Source organism: Lampetra fluviatilis, chromosome 49, assembly GCF_964198595.1.
Source record: "Lampetra fluviatilis chromosome 49, kcLamFluv1.1, whole genome shotgun sequence".
Taxonomy (NCBI): Eukaryota; Metazoa; Chordata; class Hyperoartia; order Petromyzontiformes; family Petromyzontidae; genus Lampetra; species Lampetra fluviatilis.
Window position 1 is genome coordinate 6,084,223 of NC_136323.1, and position 21,206 is coordinate 6,105,428.

Here is a 21,206-nt window from a genome sequence, read left to right on the forward strand (position 1 = left end):
CCACTAGCCGGGGCTCCGCAAGCACCGGGTTTGAGCGGGGGCATCCCCTCGGGCGAGTTTTGGTCCGGTCCAGAATCAGAATAATCATATTATTTACCGCACCTCCTATTAGCGCGGCTGGCTAAGTACGGTTCGAAAGACGACCGACATACACAATATATACTGAAGGAATCCTTTGAGCTATGTATGACCCTCTTTTTCACAGTTGTCCACAAGAAGGAGGAGGCACACTGCCTGCTCATTGACAATGGCAGCAATCAATCCATCACAGGTAACTTTCCACGAGGAACGATTGACGTTTTGTGGCTCCCATTGGTCCGGCGATTGCGAGAGTGTTGTGCACACTCCAAGGCAATTATTTCCTGCAGTTAGCCAGGAAAGGCTCGCTGAGTTTCAAGACTACGTTGAAGGAGCGTGCTGCATCGGAAAGTTTGGCCAATTTCATTGATGAGTGTTTGGCTCGTCGCGGACAGTCATAGTTTCTGGAGAGAACTTTACTCATACGAGGGGGAGTCATTCAAAGTTCCACACTGAGAGAACTGAGAATCCTTTGCGATCCTATCTCATTTGAGACACCTCACATTACAAGCCAAAATCACCTTGCATTCATCGACTGTCTCCCTCATCCGAGTGCTAGCCAGGCTACAAACAGCTTAGCATCTGAAAGGTGATGAGATCACGCACGCTTACGTTCAATTAGTCACAGGCAGCGTGCTGTATGCATATATGTAAATGTGTAAGTGTATGTTATGTGAGTTTATGGGTCTCTATGTGGGTCTATGGGCATACGTGCAGGTCTATGGGTCTGACGACGGACATAAGTACGCGCAAACCAGCGCACGTTTGCGCACAATTGTTCACGGGTAACAATTCCGTTTTTCTTATTTCATTACTTTCTTCCTGCTCCCAGGGGGAAGGCACATTGTGAGCTGGAATCGTTTTAAAATGCGCGGAGGTTACGCACGAGTGAGAGGCAGTGGTCGAATGCTTTTTTGGCGTTTCACTCACTCGGATGCGGCCGGAGTTACGCCTGGCATACGACTTGCATCGCAGGCTCCCTTCAGAGAAAGCATTTCGCTAAACGCTCGGCCTTTAGGCAATTGCATTGTACAGAAAAGGAGAACCACTGAAATGGCTCCATTATAGGATAAGTATCGAGAAAATTCGAATATTGTGCACCCACACACACACACACTGCCAGCTTCAATTACTGTGTATGTATAATACATCAGCAGTGGAGAAAATATGACATTTAATTGTCACCATAAACTTGTTTTACTGCCAAGTGGGTGCATAGGGAATTATGGGTACCAGCTGATGTAATAAAGATGTAGGAAAGCAATTAAGGTTAGATGATTTGAGGACAGGTTATGAGCATTACATTAGCACGTAGGCAGAATTGGCAAAGTGATCCTTGGTAAGATGTGTGCCCAAAGTCGTTTGGGGAAGGGTCTTGCAGGAAAGGTGCAAAAATGATGGGTGAACCGTGCATGACAAGAAAATTAATCTATGAGCTGTCGGTATGCCCACTAAACTTGACATTCCTCACCTTAACTAAAAACCAATCACACACATAAAGGCTTTTAAATCGAGACAGGGCTATGCCAGCAATTGCAAAAGCTTTACAGATTATTTTGCGATTATATTTCTCATTTATGCTGAGCACTTTTCTTATCCCCCGATCGTGTTTACATTTTTTTTCTCTTTACAGCAGGGATTTTCATTACGCATTTCCAACGTGAAATACGGCTCCGTAATAGTTTGTTGAGAATATTAAAAAAGGAAGAGAAGTATTTCCATTTCAAATTCCGAAATTCAGACATTAAACTTAAGTGAAAATGTGAAATAAAAAAAATATTAAATCCAGGAGAGCTCCTTTTATCCATGGTGATGCGGAGAACCAGGATCGCAGACCCTGTCACCCGCCAGGGACATCCGCAAATTTACTCCGCTTAACCGTGGGAAGAAATAGTGGATAATCGCGCATTATCCTCTACATTTCCGCCCATAAACTCTTCTTACTCGCAAGATGGTTGCGGATAATAGGATGCCGTCCTTAAGGTATGTTGGGGGAAATCTACAGATAACTGCAGATGATAGGAAAAATGGAGTCTCGGGCAACAGGATATTTCAAGTCACGGGCAATATCGCAGCGGTTAATGGGAGTCCTCCTCTATACAATATCCCAGGAAGAGGAGGAGGGCGAAATAAAAACCGCTGCAGTGGCGATAATTGGCAACGATTTTAAGAAGTTTGCATGCACGCATAAACGAACAAACAAACGGAGTGGGTAAATAACAACGCTCGCACCTATTGCGTGGGCCGGATAAACAGCCCGTGGAACGGTATATCTGTCATTCCTTTAGCCGGGTGGCTGGAAACGCACAACGCATGGGCCACACCGGCCAAGATGAAATTGCAGCGTCCGTGTAATGTTGTGAGGGGTCCTATTGGCCGTGACAAGCACATTAATCACAGGCGCGATGGCTACAACTATCTCCGCAACCAGCAGCGTGATGTTCAAACCGCCGCCCTTCCCCACAACAGCTACTGGGTGGTTGATGATAGGTATCTGTTAATGCAGCGTGGAGCTACAGAGGGAGGGGCGCGAAATGTTCCAAGCAAGAATCGGGGAGGTAGGGAGGTGCGTGGGGAGAAGAGGCAAGCGGGTGACTTGGCAGGGCTTGAAGTAAATAATGCCGCCAGATAAAACAAAAATCTCTAGGAAGCAGTGGTGCCCCTGTAACTTAAAAAAAAAACACAGCATATCTCTGACGCTTGCATTATTTTCTTATCAACTGTCAAGATTGGTGTGTATTTCATTAAACTTGTTGTCCGTGAATAAAACTGCAAACACAGAGATACGTAATAATTTATTTTGCTTGCCAGAAAAAGTCTCGCCGGGTTTTCATGATTCATTTTCACCACCAGATCCCTGGCTTTGCGATGCCGTGTAGAATTGCGTGTGCGGAGGTGGAAAAAAGCGGTTAGCGTAACCACACTACAAAACTCAGCGACCTGAATTGAATTCCCGGCCACAACTAACATCAGTGGCAAATGATATCTGAACCGGTTCTAGGTACCCCATTCACCAAACTTGCATTGACCATTGTGGTGAAGTATGGTCAAACAGCACCCCGTGACTGACATGGCATGGGGAGGCCTTCAACAGGAAGTGCATCGACCAAAGGTTTTTAGTATTATTATTAACAACGCATGTACGTATGTATGTATGCATGTTGAAATTATTTCGCGCAATACTTAGCCAACCGTGCTCATCAGAGGTGCAGGGAAGGACAACAAACTAAACGTAAAAAAGTTTTAAAGCGTTTAGTTTTCAATATACAATAATAAGTGTAACAATTTTTTTTTTCCTGATTAGTGTTATAACCTAATTGCTTATGCCTCAAAAGTACAGAAACTGGCTATTATTCCCGACAAACTTTGCTTTTGTGACCAGGACAGTGATATTTTGAAATGTACCTATTTTCCAGAACATTCCAGATGGATTCAGTGCTGAGTAAACTTGGAGTAACTTCTAGAACATTCTAGAACTTTCCAGTAATATAAATAGGATTTGAAATACAGCGTCCTTAAGCCCACCAGTTCAGTTTAGTTCCAGCTGCCTAAGTGGATACAAATCTGCATTTACCTGAGAGGGCATCAAGAGGCTGCAAACATCCGGCAGACGAATTCTGCTATGTCTGCGGCCAATTTATGAAGACAAGAGTGAAAAAGTACTCTGTGGAAGCATCTGCTAAGATGTGTGAGGCCTACAATGTATATTTCGGCATGCCTGTCGGGGATCAAGACAAACCCTGGGCACCTCATTTCACCTGCGAGCAATGCAACAAAAACTCTGGAAGGTAAGATGGACAATTATTGCTTTGAATTTTACGTTGTAAAATTTGTTAAAAACATTTAATTTGTAAAAGTTTTTAATTTTTAAATGTTTTACAATATGATATATTTGAAAAAATATATCATATATGAAAAATGTTGCGAGAATCTCTTACACATTAGTCATGGGTGAAATAAATGCATTTTTGTAGGATGGTACAGGCGGGACTGGCCACAGCGGACCGAGTACTCTGTGGGGAAGAACAATGTCATGTGGGAGCCACTGGTGGACCCCCGGAAGGTGCTGATGCCACCACCGCACATCAAATTGGGCGTTATGAAACAATTTGTCAGAGCTGTAGATAAGGAGTCGGCAGCCTTCAAGTACGTTCAAGACTTCTTCCCTAAGTTGTCTGAGGCAAAGGTCAAAGCCGGTGTCTTTCTCGGACCACAGATAAAGAAGATCCTGGAGTGCAATGAATTCCCCAAGAAGCTCACTAGTAAGGAGAAAGCGGCTTGGGACAGCTTCGCCGCAGTGGTTTGTGGCTTCCTGGGCAATCACAAGGTCGAAAACTATGTGGACCTGGTTGAGACTCTGGTGAAGAATTACGGCACAATGGGCTGTAGGATGTCCCTCAAAGTCCCAATCCTTGATGCTCATCTTGATAAATTCAAGGAGAACATGGGAGCGTACTCGGAGGAGCAAGGCGAGCCCTTCTACCAGGATATACTGGACTTTGAACGCCGCTACCAAGGACAGTATAACGAACACATGATGGGAGACTACATTTGGGGGCTGTTTCGCGAAAGTGATTTATAGTATAATTGTAAATCTCGAAAAACTACTCACCTCTAAATCTTTTGTCGTAATTTTTGTATCACTCTACTATAAATACATGTTAATTTTGATTCATATGTTGATTTTTTCTGACTTCATGTGAACGAAAAGACACAAATTCGCCCGTTTTCTCATTGAAAATCGGTAAATTTCAAAATATCACTGTCCTGGTCACAAAAGCAAAGTTTGTGGGGAATAATAGCCATTTTCTAAACTTTTTAGGCATGAGAAATTACGAAATAACACTTACTACCCAGGAACAAAAATTGTGTTACATAGTGTAATAAGAATAACAATACTGCTTACAAGAAGTATTGATAGTTATTATAAGTACTTTAAAAAATAAAAATATTATCCTGCCCGTGGTGTAACGTTTAGCACACTGGCCTTGCGATACAGAAGTCGCCGTATCGATTTGATCTCCGTGTTGTTCGCTCGGCAAGTAGAAATGTGTGTCAATGGCCAATCGGCAGGTGGAATGTGGTGGGGTAAAGCGTGGGGACTCCCACCTCTTCCGAGGCATTATGGCCAGCGTGGAAGAGTAGGCCAAATACCCACCGGAGGTGCGAAGAGGGATAGCGATACGCTGCGGAACATTCCGCTGTTGTGTCGCTGATGTTCCTTGGCGTCGTCACCCCCCCCCCCCCCCCCCCCCGTTAGCCGTTCCAACGTTACCTTCCGCAAGCTGGGGCCTGATTACTGTGATCTCGTTGCAGAACTCAGAAGATGACAACGCTCGCAAGGAACACGCTAAGTGGAAGTGACGCGGGCCCTGCAGCCGTTTATATCGCCACGCAGGAAAATAAAAGCAAACAAAAGTTAAACAGAACGAGAGAGAGAGAGAGAAACTAATTACAAAAGAATAGGACGTAGATGTTACGAACACGGAACGGAATGCAAAGTGTAGTGTAAGCACTTTATAGCAAGAAGTTATTTTAACAAGCAACCAAACTAAATTATGTATCATTGTTGGACTGTGTTGCCGAAAGGAACACGATCGATACGCTAGTTCAGCTATCTTTATTGTAGCATCAGCTTTTATTAATGATGAGAATCATTGATGCATCTTTAGAATCCGTGTGAATGGGGAATTATCAACAGAGCTTGTATACGTTGACTAATTTCCTCCAAAAATAACTGCTGACCCAATTTCAGAACTTGCAAGATGACGATTATATATCCAGTAAAACCTCACCGAGTCTCGAGACTGGATTTCGGGATTGATATTCAACAGGGAAATGTGGCCAATGTGATTACTCACACCTCTCCCAAGGCTTCAGTGCAACATGTAAGAGTGGGCTAAATACCCCCTAAATAAGCTCTCCAGAGCTCCGCCTCGAGCGAAGGCCCCCTTCTGCCAGCAATGCCATGAGCAAGTAATTGCAGGGCTGCATCTTTACATTTTCTAGTTGGTAAATACTGCTGACGAGCGCGTAGTACGTGGGGGGGGGGGGGGGGAACCCGAGGAGCCAGAGTCATCTCACACGCGTCCCAGGCACTGACACTCTCTTGGCCATCTGTGGACATCTGTGCAAAAAGAGCTTCGTAGCAGAGGTCGCAACCGGGTACCCGAAACCCGTACCCTACCCGATACCCGGCTACCCGTACCCGGCCGGGTACGGGTACGGGTACCCGTTTGCGACCCTGGTGCGGCCGGGTACGGGTACGGGTAGGCCGTGAGTCACTGGTGAGTAACCGTTTGTCACTCATTTCCCAACGTCTTGTCTCTTCTCACAATTTAAGTTCCTAGAATCAACCCACCCGCGCCTGCGACATGGCTTCATCCCAGAGGTCGCAATCAGGTACCCGATACCCGTACCCTACCCGTTACCCGGCCGGGTACGGGTAGGGTACGGGTACGGCCGGGTACGGGTACTCGTTTGCGACCCTGGTGCGGCCGGGTACGGGTACGGGTAAGGAATCAAAACCCGTTTGCGACCTCTGCTTCATAGCTCATCGGATTCCTCCAGTAGAAATTAAAAATTCCGATTCGGATCAGCCACTGCCAACTCTGGGCCTCCAACACCTGAGAAGCGCTGCGGGTCACTGAGTCAAGCTCTAACCAGGCTCGAAATCTGCTTAGCCTCTCGGATCAAATCAGATAAGGTGCATTGCTGGTGATTAACTGCAATGAGCAAACAACCAATCCTTTGTGAATTATAACTCAAGAGGTTTACTTTACTTTACAGCCTTATATAAATCCACTGCCGGATGAAGGCTTCCCTGCGCCGTGTTGGAAGTGGATCTTATTTGACCATACTTCACCAAGTTGGTCAGTGCAACTTAATTAAGGGGGTAGGGTGGTGGGGGGGGGGAAGCAGAACCGGTTCAGATATCATTCGTCACTGATGTCAGCCGGGAATCCACTGGATTCATGAATGCAATGTTGCAAACACCGATCCACCATTCCACCCCGACCATTTACTGCATAAAAATCCAAATCTTCTTGGTTCTTTCGGTAAAGTCACGTAGAATGGAAACAAGAAAAAATAATAAAATAAAACATAATGAAATAATTCTCACGACGTTTCGGCCACAACGCAAGCAGCCGTCATCAGGTGAAGACCAGGTCTGTCGGGGGAAATGATGCTGTCTCCCCCGACAGACCTGGTCTCCCCGACAGACCTGGTCTTCACCTGATGACGGCTGCTTGCGTTGTGGCCGAAACGTCGTGAGAATAATTTTATTATGTTTTATTTTATAATTTTTTATTGTTTCCATTCTACGTGACTTTACCGAAAGAACCAAGAAGATGAATCCCTGCAGTCACGAAAGCTTTAAATCGAAAAAAAACTAAAATCCAAATCGTTTAGCCTTCATACATTTGTCCAATTTAAAACATCTAAACAGCAACGGTTTTTTTCACGAGTCCACATTTTCGTCACACCGTTAGATTTTATTTTATCTTAATTTTGTTTTCATCCTTGAAACAGAATCTGCGGCCCCTAATTGCTTCTTAATGCCTTCATTAGTAATCGTTCCTCTGCCTTGTCTCCTCCTGTTTATTGAACACTTTTATCACCAATTGCTTTATCTGAGTAAGATTCCTACGATATATCAACGCTGATCTAATCATCGCCTTATTGACTGGAATTTGTGTGGCTTTTATTCAGTTTTTTAGCTAATTATACGGTGCTCCGATTCTTTCATTTTTTTTTGCTTTTATTAATATCCTTGGGTAGTAAATGCGGACCATTATTAAGACGTCGCAACATCGGCCCACACTTTAACCCGAGCATTCACACAAATGCCGGACAGGCCATTTGCACCCAGCACAAGTCCACATAGGCAAGCAGCACTAAATACTGTGCCACAACAGCGTGGGTCTTGCTAATACTCGTCGTTGTTGTTGTTGTGGTGTTTTTTTTTACACCGCTATTTTCAGTTATTAACACCACGGCAGGGGCCTGCAGCGAAGATCACACCTCTGTGTGTGCCAAGCCATAGTGTTGGGTGCAACTTTACAACATATCAACAGCAGCAGCAGCCACGGTCAAGTCACTGCTAGATGAAGGCCTCCCCAATCCAGAATCAGAATATTTATTTATCCTGGATAAATCCGATGAGCTATGAAGCTCTTTTTTCCCCTACAGATGTCCAGTAGGGGCGGGTTAGCAAGTTCACAATGACAAATGACGCAAGACACGATGGGAGTGCAAAGTGTAGGAAAAGCAAGCCAATCGCTAAAAATAAATGCATAAAATAAATAAAGTGTATAAGTTCAAATGGCATAAGTACACCAATTCCCAAGCTTGGGTAAGTCAACAAAACAACAACAAAAACAGTCCCAGGCCACACCAAGAAAACAACACACAGTCCCTCTACAACATTGCACATTAAAATAGAAATACCGATACACGGGTAACGATGAAAGTTACAAATCAGATTTGCAAACTAAGTTGTATCCAGCATTAATCTTCTGCTTTGGGGCATTTTTGAAGGAAGATTTACCATGGTTAGGGAGGAAAGAAGGTCCTTCCAAAACGTCGTTGCTGCAAAGGTAAAGTCTCTGTCACCTTTTCCTATTCTTGTTCTTGTGATAGTTAAAAGGCAATTAGATAGACGTCTGAGGTTTCTTGGGTTTGACAATGGGGTTAATGAATTAGCTAAGTATAGCGCAGCTTTGCCAATAAGGATTTCACGGATGAACAGGACCCAATGGAGATGTATTCTTGCATCGAGTGACGTGAGGTCGCCATCGCCACCGCTCGCTATACGGCAACAAAATCACCACGCAACACCTTGCACATGAGCTGACGATGTCCTCGCTGCATCTCATCTGTCAACGCACACTCCCCCTCTCTCTCTCTCTCCCGGGTGAAACGTTCCATCCCTCGGCTGCCACTCCGTCAACCGTCTCGACCAATCGGCCGCCTTCCCTCCCGTGATGGCACGTCCTGCCCAAGCCCACTCGCTTTAACATGACAGCTTGAATTATGTCATTTAACCCGGGTGCGTCCTCTAATCCACGTGTTCCTCTCCCTGCCTCCTCAATTAAATTACGAGCCATGCATCTCTCCACACCTCTTTGCACACCTTTTTGAGGTTTCTACCCATTTGTTAACGACCGTTGTTTTTCTTTTTATGAACCATATGCCAGAGCAGGTTGTACGCGCCGATTAGAAACTTTCTTCCCGAGACACATTGCTACGTTCCTTTTCATGCTCAAGTTCAGCTGCCTTAAAACGCTCGACTAGTATACTGTGCATTATCCCAACATACAGCACGGCAACAAGACACCGCGTGGACATTTAGCATCATCCAGAGTTGCCGTGACATGGATATTTCGCGATATGCCGTACTGGGTGAACGGTAATCATATCGCCGGTCCAAATCGCACCACGTGGTCGTTTGTGGCTCCTCCTCGCACCGTTGAGTTGGAGGCTCTCTTCGCGAGTGAATACTGTGTTGAAAGAACAAGTTGAAATGATGATTGTTGTTGTTCATTTCATTATTTTTTTTAATGAAATATTACATCTTCTGAGTATTGTTGAGTTGCCCAAGAGAAGTCATGGTTTAACTTTAACATTTAAATTTGAAGTTGAGCCTACAACCGATCCCGTGGCCTTGTTGGGTGTGTGACCACCACATTCGCACAACACAAGCCGCGCGATATTATAATAACAAAAAAGTTTTGCTCACTGGCCGGCTGACTGGCGCACGCGCGGGCAAGTGCCCCGGTGGCGACGTCACCGTGCACATCTCTGCGATGACAACGACTGAATTCCACAGCCCGAATGAGCCAGGTGACGCCACCATGCCTCCCCCACCCACCCTCCACCACGGCCGTGTACCCCACGCAAATGCGCGGATGGTCGCGAGTGTTTGCGTTAAAATAAAAGGTCGAAGATGTAAATCAGGAGATGTTCTCCTTTAAATGAGCGATTTGTAAAATATACATATATACACGAATGAAATCACATCAATTGACAGAGCGACAGTTATATTACGGCAAAATTGCTTTTTGGTTCATAAAACTACGTAGCGGATGTGTGTGTACCTCATCGTGCATCATAAGGATTGTCTATAGTAATGATGAGACAGACTTATGGCAGACTTGCACCCAGTAAACATGGAACGTCGTTGGGGGGGGGGGGGGGGGACGCTGGGCGAGCGTTGGATCTAACAGTGCCAACCGCATGCCAACAACGTTGGCCAAACGTTGCATGCTTCCTTGGTATCGACCGAATTGCAGCTGCAGAACTTCGAATCAATCTTTGCCTGCGCTGGACATTGCAGCAAAGGCACAAAAACAACACGACGGAAACACGCAGCACAGTTGCAAAGCTGTTAACATACTGATATCGCGATAATCGTCCCGTCGTGACACTTGATATCGTATCCAATTGCGAAAATTTACATCTCTACATCGCTTTGCATTCCAGCACTCAGACAGCAGCACCCTCCACTGGACCAGACAGGAATATTTGTCACGGGCCAGGAGCTGTTGATTTTGTTCTCCGTTAAAGTTCCGTGCGAACGGAGCGAGTAAAAACAACCTGTTCCTTGCAGCCGATGCATTGGTGTGCATCTTTTTGACTCTGGGACGAGACGCTGAGAATACTCTCTGCATGTGAGCTGCCCTCCTGGCTCACGCAGGCAAGTGTGCATCTTTTTGCTCGCCCCCGTGCCAAATATTGGAATTCTCAAACCGCGCGGTCCCGTTGCATCTGCAGAGGCGGGAGTGTTATTCCGCTGAGCCACACAGCCGCACGTACTTATAAGATTAGAACACAGAGGCCTGTGGCTGCATGGCGCATGGGTCAGATAATTGAGCTGCCACTGCTGAGTGTGACGGCTTTAGATCTGGATTTCAGCCACCCATGATTCAACTGGGTTCTCAAGTCGAGTTGCCCACCTGTGCTGGTTTTCCTAGGGCCATGCTCATTTTGAGGTGGCTGTCATGGGAAATCTGCAAAGTCTTCGGAGGACATTAATGATTTACCACTCAAGACAATTCATGTGCATACTCCTGGACATCTGTGAAACTACTGGGCGTCTGTGCTTAATAGCTCATCGGATTCCTCATCATCTAAATAAATATTCTGATTCTAAATAAATATTCAGATTTACATATAGTTCCCACCTCTTATGACATTGTGAGATACTCTTCGTAATTATACTTTTTTTATTAGAAGTGGCAACCATATTTTCAAGTGTAGCGGGTTGATGGCCTCAGTCCGATCACCAATTACATCTCAAAAAAGCCACTGCATGAACTTTGAGTCTTCACGTAATATTGACAAAAAAAAATCCCACTCTTGAGAATGAAAAATATCCCTTAGGACGTGGATAAAAAATGTCACGTAAGAGATCTCAGAACAATTTCCTTGAAGTCTACTTCCGCAGGCCATTCTCTAACGCGCCAGGGGGGGCGGGGTGATGTGCCACTCCGTGACAATTTCCGAATAGCGGGCTTCATCTCGTAATTCGATGCCGACAGCACACTTGGAATGAATTTGTGGATAGAAAAAAACTAAAATAAAAAAACAACAGGGAGCTGTCGAGGATGGCACGAATCCCACTTGACATGGTGACGGATCTGGCACACACGCACACACACACCCTGGGCTACTTCTTGTAAGGGGGGAAGACTGTGGCGGAGACTTCTAGACGCACGGCAGCATAAGCAAAGGACGTGGAGACAGTCTAAACACGTGGGCTTTACGCAAGCAGAGTGAACAGGGCATGCAGACAAACCAACGGACGCAAACAGGCCACAAGGAACTGCGCATTGCCCTGCGTGTATTTTAGCATTATTTTTGTTACAAAAGAAAGCAGAATTTACATAATAATTAGATTGTGCTTCAAGCTGTATTACCACGGCTGCAAAATACAAAACTGCTTCAGGAAAAACCAATGCAAAGCTGCCTCGTCAAATTATAATTTCATCCCTGCTTTAAGAACATTACCTCCATAACATTGGTCGGCCTGAGCAGAACAGAGTATTTAAAAAAAATTTCGATGCAACCTTCATTGCCCTATGGCCCACAAGTATATTCATAAAACACATCATAGCATATGCAAATAGCAAGGTAAAAGTGCAGCTCTTTAATTTCTTGTTCACTTCGCTGTTGGTTGGATAGGCCTTAAACTTGCTCGGGTGCGGTAGAGCGAGCGGCTCTCAGTCAAAAGGTCGTGAGTTCAAATCCTGGTTGGCAGTTGACTCAGCCCATCATGCCTCTGGGGTCGATAAAACAATCAACCACTTTGTGGGGGCCACCAACAGTGTTTCTCCCTCCGGATAAACTCACCCCCATCATAGGAACGAGGAATTCCCACCAACGGCTCAGGGCTGTACGCGTAATAGATACGCCCTAACTCGATGATATTTATGCGCAAGAAATCACTTTTGATTTGATGATTATGATAATGATTTACGAAGGTAGTTCAACTAAGGGGTTAATTCAAAAAGGGATCCTTTGCATACCTCACATGCAGTCATCCAAGTGACAAATGGCTTCCATATTTGCACGCATTCCTAAATGCCCAGAGACAGCCAAGGTGTGGGACTTTTTTTTTTCCCTGCGTCTCATTTTATCATTATTCCACCGATGCCACAAGAATAAATCACCATAATCTTATTTGGGGGCTCTGGCACGTAACAAAAAAAAAATCCATACAATTATAATCGGCCAAAAATTCATATGCATTTTCCACTTCTGTCTTCGCCCGTTTTATTTCGTACAAAGGTGCGAGGCTCCTTACACGGTGGTCTGCATAGCGCCAGTGTGTACCGTGAATTCAGAATTCAAAAAATGGCTCGCTCACACCCCCCACCACCACCAGCCGATGCAAATTAAATTCCTGGTGGGATTTCTGTGACCAGCGGTGACTTAGAATGACTAGAATTAACAATATTCCGCAAGCCACGTGGGCATTTATTTATTTAAATACCAGCCATATGAACACTTGTTCATTGTGCTGGGAAGTCTGCAGTTGGCATTATTCGTTGTTGTTGTGGTTTTGCTGTAGTCTGGTCACATATTCGCAGGGAATTTTCAATGTTTGATTTGAGTTACGATCCTTTGTATTGTCACGTGGTCGATAAAGGGGCACCTTTTACCATCTGGGTATCGTGGAGATTTTAGAGCAGTGCTATTCGAACTTATTAACATTTTAACGAACAACAGCCACAAATAAAAGGTGAAGGTGCAGCCCTGAAAATGCCCACTCACGCCACTGCAGGGAAAAGGGCCTCCACCCTCTAGAGGGCGTTTGGCCTACTCTTCCACGCTGACCAGATGTCTCGGAAAATGCGGGACTATCCACATTTGACACCACTACACGCTGCCTGCTGATCACATAGTAAATGTTGTGGATTTACTCTCCAACACACCGGTGGGCTGAAGTAGTAAACTCATTGGCGCGTTGATTACGTGACAAACCTTACTGGCTGTGTCGGGCGGTGGAGGGTTACGGCACATTTATACTTACGCGATCTAACCCAAAAAACCTTTATTATGAATATTGTTCGCGAAAGCCTACGTGTTAAACGTGTTAAACCGATCGATTGTCGTTCATACATTATGCTCAATAATGTGAGCATAATCTAAATGCAGGGCTGCACCTTTTACCTATTTACCACGTATTCTAACACTGTGAATGGACAGGCAGAGCCACTGTGACCTATTCTGGCCCATATGAGGATATGAACAGGGACGTCTGGCGTTCAGGGTGGGGCAGTGGACATTGCCGCTGTGTATGGAAAGAGCTCTCAAACTTAAGTGTTTCTTACATCTGGCTTCCAGGCACCATAAAGCAGCTTAATAACGGCCTTTGGCAACGCATTTCAACCTTGGGAACCCACATCTTTCACTTTTGAAATTGAAAGTGATAAATTGGGGCTATTGCTATTGCGTGCTAAAAATAAAAGACGGCGTTTATAACAAAGGAGCTTTTAATTGATCTGAATAAAACTGTCAAAGGCACATTACATTTCCCATCTCTATAGCCTGTGTCTACATTTTTTTTCCAAATCTTTTTTGATAACCCTGTAGGCCGAGACAAGATCTTACGGTGTTTCTACCGCCAGTATAATATTTTTTTTTATGGACTCGTACAAAAGGTGTTCCTGCGTGGCGGCGTAAACCTTGGCGCAGGGTTTTCAACCGATGTCATTTTAATTCACGGAGTCAGTTTACACACGCGCCACGTGACATTTACGCAAAAAAACAAAAACTAGCGCAAGGCTGCGCGCTTGCACCATTAATATTCAGGCCAAACAAATAAAATCATCTGCAGACGCAAGAGTTAAACGGAAATCTGTGAAGGTAATATGAGGCGCGGCGGCACTGCCTAATCACGCAGTAACATTTCGTCTGCACAAAAGTGATTCACAAAATATGACTTTAGTTTAAAATCAACTGAGCCAAATGTCAAGGACTCAGTCCTGTGCATCACAATGGCGTGTGACCTATGATTTGCAAATGAACGCTTACCCAATTGCAATCACTCTGGCAGCTGAGCTCTATTTTATATATATATAAAAAACTAAATAAAAATGTATATGAGCGAGCTGTATGCCAAGGTCAAAGCTTCTGTAAAATGGCTTCTAATATTTTAAAAAAAATAATTGCTGTTATTCTGTAACGTATTACGCTGTACCGTATTTCCCCGCATATAACCCGCGGGGTAGACTACTTTTAACAAACAAAACAAGACCCTGCGGGGTGTATGGAGGTGCGGGCGATCCCAAAAATATTTTACACGTGTGACATGTCATAACACCGTTGAATTTTTTCATGGTAGGACTATCCACTATGCAACACTTACCTTTGACTAAAGCACTGCTGAATAAACCACTCACAATAAAATTGCGCATGTTATCACGTTTTAAATGATTCCAATTGGTTGTACAATGAAACGACAATGTTTGAAGTGAGTGCGCTTTGTTTACCGTAATACTTTCAGTGGCTGTAGGGGGGTGCGCAAGTTCCAGCTGAGGCTCTGGATTGCACAGTGGGAAGGGCCTTAACAAGCGTCTACCAGACGCGGAATCATAATTGCCGAGTCCCTTAGGCCGCTGCTATTGGCTGAGCACGATACAGTCGCGACCATGAGCTTTGTATCAAACTTCCAATGGCTTTATCTTCTTGGTTCTTTCGGTAAAGTCACGTAGAAGGGAAGTAATAAAATAATACAAATAAAACATAATAAAATAATTCTCACGACGTTTCGGCCACAACGCAAACAGCCGTCCTCAGGTGAAAACCAGGTCTGTCGAGGCGACAGACCTGGTTGAATTCAGACGCTGTCGCCTCGACTGACCTGGTTTTCACCTGAGGACGGCTGCTTGCGTTGTGGCCGAAACGTCGTGAGAATTATTTTATCATGTTTTATTTTTATTATTTTATTACTTCCCTTCTACGTGACTTTACCGAAAGAACCAAGAAGATGAATCCCTGCAGTCACGAAAGCTTTAAATCGAAAAATTCCAATGGCTTTGTTGCCAGGAGGCAATGGCGTTACCGTGGTGCCGCTATTGTCTGCGCAGTGCGCAATCTACCAGTGCTCAAACTGTACAAGGGTAACTGCCGGTCTGTAATATGATGAGGTCGAATGCTGGTAAGCCTAACAGTACGCTTACTTACTTATCTACCAGTTATGTATTACTTAGTTATTGGATATTTACTTTTGATTTTACTGTTAACAATTGATGGTGGAATGTATTACAAATGTAAACTTTGTATTAATATGATGGAATTAAGCTGCGTGCGGTAACGAAGTTAAAGATATGAATGCATGCGGTTTATATGGAGGTGTGGGCTATCTGATTTTTTTTTACACAAAACGCAATTTTTGCGGGGTATATGCGTATGCGGGCTACATGCGGGAAAATACGGTAATATGCGTTATTGTATGCGCCACTGTGTGTCTTGTGAAATATTGTCGCAGATAATATATACACATTGCATACAAATACAGCAAATGCGATGCAGAAAAAATGCACGAGCCACTTTCATAGTAACCAACGTCAGGCTGCTTGACAGGGTACCAAAATGGCTGTCACTTCGCTTTTCACTGTAAAAATAATAACGTGCACTTAAAAGGCACGTTTCACACACGTCTCAAGGTGCCGTGCATGAAAATGAGAAGGGTAAACAAAAATAAACAAAAATTACTGGGTGGCAAAATAAGATACCCGAAGATAAGAATAAAACGAATTCGGGAGAAAAATAACTTGTTTAAAGAGAGGGAGAGCCTCATCTCGGCACGCAGGGAGTACCACAACCTGGGGGGGGGGCACCAGGAGAGAGTTTCACAACTGGGGGGGGGGCATCAGTAGAGAGCTCCACAACTGGCGGGGGGGGCACTAGTAGAGATGTACACAACTGGGGGGGGCACAGTAGAGAGCTCTACAACTGGGGGGGGGGGGCACTAGTAGAGATGTACACAACTGGGGGGGGGCATCAGTAGAGAGCTCCACAACTGGGGGGGGGGGGCACTAGTAGAGATGTACACAACTGGGGGGGGGGGGGCACAGTAGAGAGTTCTACAACTGGGGAGCCCACTGCAGTAAACACCCTATTAGCCCAAGACCCCAGCTGTGGGTTTGAATTTTATCGCAAGAAGCAATTGCTTGATAGGCAGCATATGGACAGCAGGGTGTGCATACTTCTGTGAAAAAACCTGCGCGGCGCCAGATCTGCATCGGAATGTTCGTGTCGAACCCGTGGCTAGATGCTCTTGAGAAAAGATTACGCAATCCAATTTATCTGAAAATGTATTTAAAATACGGGCTGAACATCCATGTTAGTTTGATACTGTAAGTGATGTATGTACGTGTCTTGAACTTTTCTCCCACCGCTCTTAGCCAACTGTGCTCTCTCGTCATCGTCATTAGCCATTATCCATTCACTGCTGGACGAAGGGCTCCCTCAGCCGTGGCCGTCTCTCTCCGTATCGCCCCCTTGCACACGAGCCCATTTCATTGCTCCGTCTCCCCGGTGGATGCGCCCTTGCGTGTCTTCCCTTACTTCGGCTGCAACTCTGTCACCAGTCTCGACCACCGGCCATCGTCCATTTTTTGCTGATGTGTCCCACCAAAGCCTCCGTACTTTTTTTTTCTTTAACAGTCAACACGGTATTTCTAACTCGTGGCTCGCCGATGTATGTGTTTCCTCTCCGTGTCTCAGTGTACTTCTCAGGCATGAACCTCTGGCGTGCCTAATGGCTTTTCAGATGTTGCTCAATTTACTTTGTCACAGTTCACGTTTCCGATCCATAGGTCACAGCAGGTAGTGTGCACTGATTGATAACTCTCCTCTTCGGCCACATTGGCGTACGTTGATTTCCGTTATTAGATTATACTTTACACTCCACCTTCCTCTCGTCGTCATCTTCATTTCAGATTGGTGATCCCGCTCCCGGCCATGAGTTACCGTCCTCTGCTGCATTTTCCATTTGCGTCCCTCCGATAGAAATCATCAATATTTCCACGAATAAATACCACCGTAAATATGTGCGCTGGTCGTGAGTACATGAAAAGAGTGCGTAAAGGAACAGTCCTGCAATGCCTTGCTGATGCCAATGCTGGCAGAATTGGCTTCCACAAGAGAAGGAGTTCGCAAGAGCCCCTCCAGAGGGTCTGTTGGCCAACTTCTACCACGCTGGCAAAGACGTCTTCAGATCCGGTGGGAGAAACCCACACTTTACCCCACCAATCAATTAATCATGGTTGTACCCATTTATACCGCTTTTGGTGGACATCGGCAGGCAGGAATTCAGGAAACTCGCCCCATCGTTTCAACTGCCGCTGCCAGGATATTAAATCGAACCGGCGACCTTCTGGATCGCAAGCGCAGTGCTCTCACCGTTTCAGAAAGATATGGCAGCATCTTAAATGCATGACTCAAATTGGAAATAAAATTCAGCGCTTGCATCGTTACCGCTGTTTTGTAAGACTATAAATGTATTCAAAGAAGGAAGGGCAGATACCTGAAACATCAGTCTGTGCAATAGTTGCATGTCATTAGTTCGGGTCAATGATGAGTGTAGTGAGATTTTATTTTTCGTGTGCCCTACTGCCAAGGAATTATCTTAATGTTGTGCATAAGTGTCAATTGTGCTGGAAGATAGAGTGTAAATAATGTTTTAAACGGCGTATTTTTCCCTGATTAAATTGAACCTTTTAGCCAACTAGAGTTCATTAAGATGTTAAATTCATTTCTCATTTCTGAGCAAATAGGGGGTGCGGAATTTGTATTAAAATACCTCAGAAAAACCCCTTCCATTTAATTTTCAAATGAACAGACTCCATATACATAATGGATGGAGATAAAAATTGGATTTCATTCAAACGGTGATAGCACTTGTCAACACAATTTGAGGATATAAACCAGAATGGAATTTTGTAGAACATGAACCCTAGTAATTGATGCATCAACAATGCAATTTATCAGACAATTTGCTTCCATTGTGCTTGCCTGAGGATGGCCTCCTATCTCGCAGAGTATGCAAACGGACAGGAAAGATTTAAGTGTGGATGTTCATTCAAACCAGTCAAGGGTAAACTCTATGTACCATGCTGGCACGGGTGTCACTGCACAAGCAGTGGAAGGCTTTCTACGAAAGGTCACAGCCAGTGCAACAGTGGATGAAAATGTATTCTATCTTTTAATTATTAATATTATATATTTTTTGACATGTGCCATGTGTCTCCTAGGATTAAAACTTCACGATGAAAAAAAATGATAATGCCTCTACATAAGCGGTTTAAATGAAGTCACACAACGCTTTGAATATTATTCCTAATAAAAATAAAATAAAAACATCGACATCAAAACATTTTGAAAAGGTCACACGTGCTGCAACAATAATATCATCATACAGGCATGAACATAAGTTTGGATTATCGCGGTGCACAAAAGCTTGAGACTGTAAGCATGTTGTTTAGTACAGTACACAAGCGAGACTCGGGAATGGACACCGACTTAAGTTATGTACAAGATAAGAGCTAAATTTCGATGTAAAGCTTTCGTGACTGCAGGGATTCATCTTCTTGGTTCTTTCGGTAAAGTCACGTAGAATGGAAATAATAAAATAGACTCTGTCTACTCGACAGACCTGCTCTCCACCTGAGGACGGCTGCTTGCGTTGTGGCCGAAACGTCGTGAGAATTATTTTATTATGTTTTATTTTTATTATTTTATTATTTCCATTCTACGTGACTTTACCGAAAGAACCAAGAACAAGATAAGAGCTGTGGTTATTTGCCAAGTCAAAATAAGTGTGTGCAATATTTTCAGAGCGGGTGAGAGCTTGAGTAGATAGCAGGATATACCAACTACGATTGTAGCGTTCATCTTCTTGGTTCTTTCGGTAAAGTCACGTAGAAGGAAAATAATAAAAATAAAACATTATAAAATAATTCTCACGACGTTTCGGCCACAACGCAAGCAGCCGTCTTCAGGTGGAGAACAGGTCTGTCGAGAAGGCAGAGTTTGAATGGCACGCCCCAGGCTTGGATCGACTATTTATGCTGGGATGGAGGGGCGAAGAGCGTCTTGACAAAATAATTTGCATATCAAGAGGAATTTAGCATATTTATGGGAAATGCAGATATGCGATTAGTACTACTTGTGAAATGCGTAGGAGGTTTGGCGAGGGGTTTAAAGTCATTATGCCCATGCATTATGCAGGATTAGTAGTATCAAAGGGAGGGAGTAAGGTTAGAATTAATAAAGGGAAGGAACATTCAGTCTAAATCTTGTTTAACATTCACTGAGCCATACACCCCCCCCACCCACCCCGTCTTTCTGCTGACTTTTCTCGGCCCCCCACGTCCGTTTGAATAATATCTAAATTGAAAACTAATTTCTCTAGAACTGCTTTTTGGGTTTAGTTTCTTGTTCTTCCCCGCATCTCCAATTAGCACGGTTGGCTACATACGGTGCGAAAGAAGTTCAACATACGTACACAGACACTAGATGGAACATTGTTGCGATTGTTGCAGCGTAGGAAGACATCGTCCGGCAGCTGACTGATCATGTTGAACTTGATGTATGTTGAACTTATTTTGCACCGTACGTAACCAACCGTGCTAATCCGAGATGCGGGGGAAGGACAACAAACTGAACACAAAAAGCAGGGCCGAGAAAAGTCAGCGGAAGGAGGGGGGGGGTGCATGGCTCAGTGAATGTTAAACAAGATGTAAACGAATGTTCATCGCTAGAGAGAATGAGTAATAATGCTACAATCGTATTTTGTATATGTTGCTTTCTACGCAAGCTCTCACCCCCTCCGAAAATATTGCACACGCATATTTTGACTTTTGATTTAAAGCTTTCGTGACTGCAGGGATTCATATTCTTGGTTCTTTCGGTAAAGTCACGTAGAAGGGAAACAATACAATAATAAAATATAAAACAATAAATCGAAATGTCGTGAGAATTTTATTGTTTTATATTTTATTATTTTATTGTTTCCCTTCTACGTGACTTTACCGAAAGAACCAAGAATATATATTTTGACTTGGCGAATCATCGCAGCTCTTATCTTGTGGTGGCGGCGGCGGTGGTGGTGCGGGCAGTTTGTGTCACGTGTCGCGGGAGACTCACCCTTGGTTTAGTTCCCACTGCTTGCGCACGCAAAGGTGGCTGTAGACAGGGTCAGGCAGGTAGCCATCCCGGCAGCTGCAGTCTCCTGCGGTGGACAGATGGGATCAGAGTTCAGGTGGAGAAGGGGGCGACAATGGGGAAAAGACTCGGGATGCAGCTATACGACGATCCAGCGAATAAATCGCACAGCGTGAGATCCGTGCTAATCGTGTCGCCCGTTATGCAAAACTACCGCCATTTCGTTATATGCCGTCGGTCATTTTATCTTCGCTTCAAAACGTCTCGGCGAAATGTTTATGAATTTGCCGAACAATTATACTTCGACAGAAATAGCTACCGTCGATTGAATACGTGCTCTGTGAAATGTTATTGGGAGCAACTCATTTGCGTGGGGGTTATACAACATAATTATCTTCATCGTTCAATGAATTATCAATTATATTATCACGCGACTAACAGCATGTGCG

The 21,206-nt window shown here is 44.4% G+C and overlaps 1 protein-coding gene across 3 annotated transcripts in view; it reads right to left on the reverse strand.

Annotated features, from left to right (window-relative positions):
* Window positions 1-21,206, reverse strand: part of LOC144948497 (astrotactin-2-like) — a 469,552-nt gene that overhangs the window by 247,961 nt on the left and 200,385 nt on the right. For all 3 annotated transcript variants that reach the window (XM_078878014.1, XM_078878013.1, XM_078878015.1), the window contains one exon: window positions 20,740-20,824. In XM_078878014.1, coding sequence (XP_078734140.1) covers window positions 20,740-20,824 — 85 coding nt within the window. The remainder of the gene's footprint in view (window positions 1-20,739; window positions 20,825-21,206) is intronic.